The 1712-nt window shown below is 48.3% G+C and overlaps 1 protein-coding gene across 1 annotated transcript; it reads left to right on the top strand.

Moving 5' to 3' along the window:
• The first annotated feature begins 540 nt into the window (after positions 1-540).
• LOC125777794 (uncharacterized) lies at positions 541-1509 on the top strand. The gene has a single exon (XM_049453456.1). It carries the CDS (start codon positions 541-543, stop codon positions 1507-1509), a length of 969 nt encoding a protein of 322 aa, XP_049309413.1.
• Positions 1510-1712: the final 203 nt, after the last annotated feature.

Raw genomic sequence — 1712 nt, 5'->3', positions numbered from 1 at the left:
GCCGCAGACGGTTTCGCCGCAAAGTTAGCCCCGAAGTACGACGGTCCTTATAAAATTCTGAGATACATTTCACCAGTGATCGTACATGTCCAGAAGATCGACGGTGGCAAGGAGAAAACAGTGAACATCAGCGAATTGAAGCGGTACAACAGTTTCGCGGCAGTGTAAAATAAATAAAAAAACATTACAAATTTAAAAATTACAAACGTAAAAATTACAAATTTAAAAATTACAAACGTAAAAATTACAAATTTAAAAATTACAAATTTAAAAATTACAAATTTACAAATTACAAATTTAAAAATTACAAACATAAAAATTACAAATTTAAAAATTACAAACGTAAAAATTACAAATTTAAAAATTACAAATTTAAAAATTGCAAATTTAAAAGTTACAAACTTAAAAATGAAAATAAATATAAATTCTTACTACAACGAGCATGTCTACCGACCAAAACGAGTACCAAACGAGTAGATCAAAATCATTCGACCGTGAGCCGTCAGTAAGATTAGACATCACAAGAATTTTTCACATAAGATGAACGACAACGATAAATGGACGCAGAGCGTAAAGCGATTCCGCGAGCGGATGGCGGAGGAGCAAAGGAAGCTCCCCAGGATGCAGCCACTAGAGGCAGCGGGCACTTCAGACACTAGAAGTGCCAGATCAGCACGCGCAGAGGCTCTGCAAGCAGCGGCGCAACATCTGGCGCGACGCACAGGGGTAGCAACAGCCAGTCACGGAACCAACGCTTGCGCGGCCGACGTACCCAACGCCCCCACCACTGTGCACACCACCGACCGTAACGACAGGGCAGCTTCCGCAAAGGCTCGCAAGGCGCAAACTGCCATGAGGCGCTCTATAGCAGCGCACGTAAGCACGACGCGCCGAGCTTCTTGGGCTGCAGCGTCGCAGAGAACCAACCTGGCCGCGGTGCCATGCGGCAGGATCAGTAGCAGCGAAACGTCTACCTCTGACGATTCCACCGTCCCACGGAGATCGCCGGTGATCGAACTTTCGTCCGAAAATGAAGATACGCTACCGGAGAACAAGAAGGCGGAACTTACCTTTCCAGCGGGGCCAAATGGAGTCTGCCTGTATCAAGCAGACTTACAATCTCTGAAGGACGGATGCTGGCTTACAGACACGATCATTGATGCGTACGCTAAGCACTTGGAAGCAGAATTTGGACCGAAAGGTACAGTCCTTAGCCCATTCGTGGTCTGGCAGCTGAACCAGCCAGGAAGACGCGATGAAAACTTCCCCCGCATTCACCGCTGGATTCGCAACATCGACATATTTGGACAGAGGGTAGTACTAGCGCCACACAACACCGAGCACCACTGGTACCCTCTCGCCCTATCCAACCGCGAGCTCACGCACCACGTCACGGACACAGTCTGCTACCACCAACACCAGATATGGACAGCAGATTCCTGGAGGAGGGGTGAGGTCACCCACGCAACCACGGCCTGGCGCGAATTCCTCCAGTGGGAATACAAGTAAAGAGGCGGAGAAGGAGAATTTGAGTATCGGGAACTGCTGCTAGACGTACCTCAGCAAGAAAACACGGATGACTGCGGTATCTACGTGCTGGAGACAATAGAGCGGGTCATGCGATACATCGGACGAGGCGAAGGGGCGCTCGGATGCATCTCCGAACCCTTCATGGCGAAGCTGGCAGCTGAAAAGCGAGCCCAAATATTGGC

Source organism: Bactrocera dorsalis, chromosome 1, assembly GCF_023373825.1.
Source record: "Bactrocera dorsalis isolate Fly_Bdor chromosome 1, ASM2337382v1, whole genome shotgun sequence".
In the NCBI taxonomy this organism is placed as follows: domain Eukaryota; kingdom Metazoa; phylum Arthropoda; class Insecta; order Diptera; family Tephritidae; genus Bactrocera; species Bactrocera dorsalis.
The sequence above is the reverse complement of the archived record's forward strand: the minus strand, read 5'-3'. Positions and strand labels throughout refer to the sequence as shown.

Bases quoted from the DNA above. Each gene is read 5' to 3' on its own strand.
- LOC125777794 (XM_049453456.1), top strand. From the start codon at position 541: ATGAACGACAACGATAAATGGACGCAGAGCGTAAAGCGATTCCGCGAG.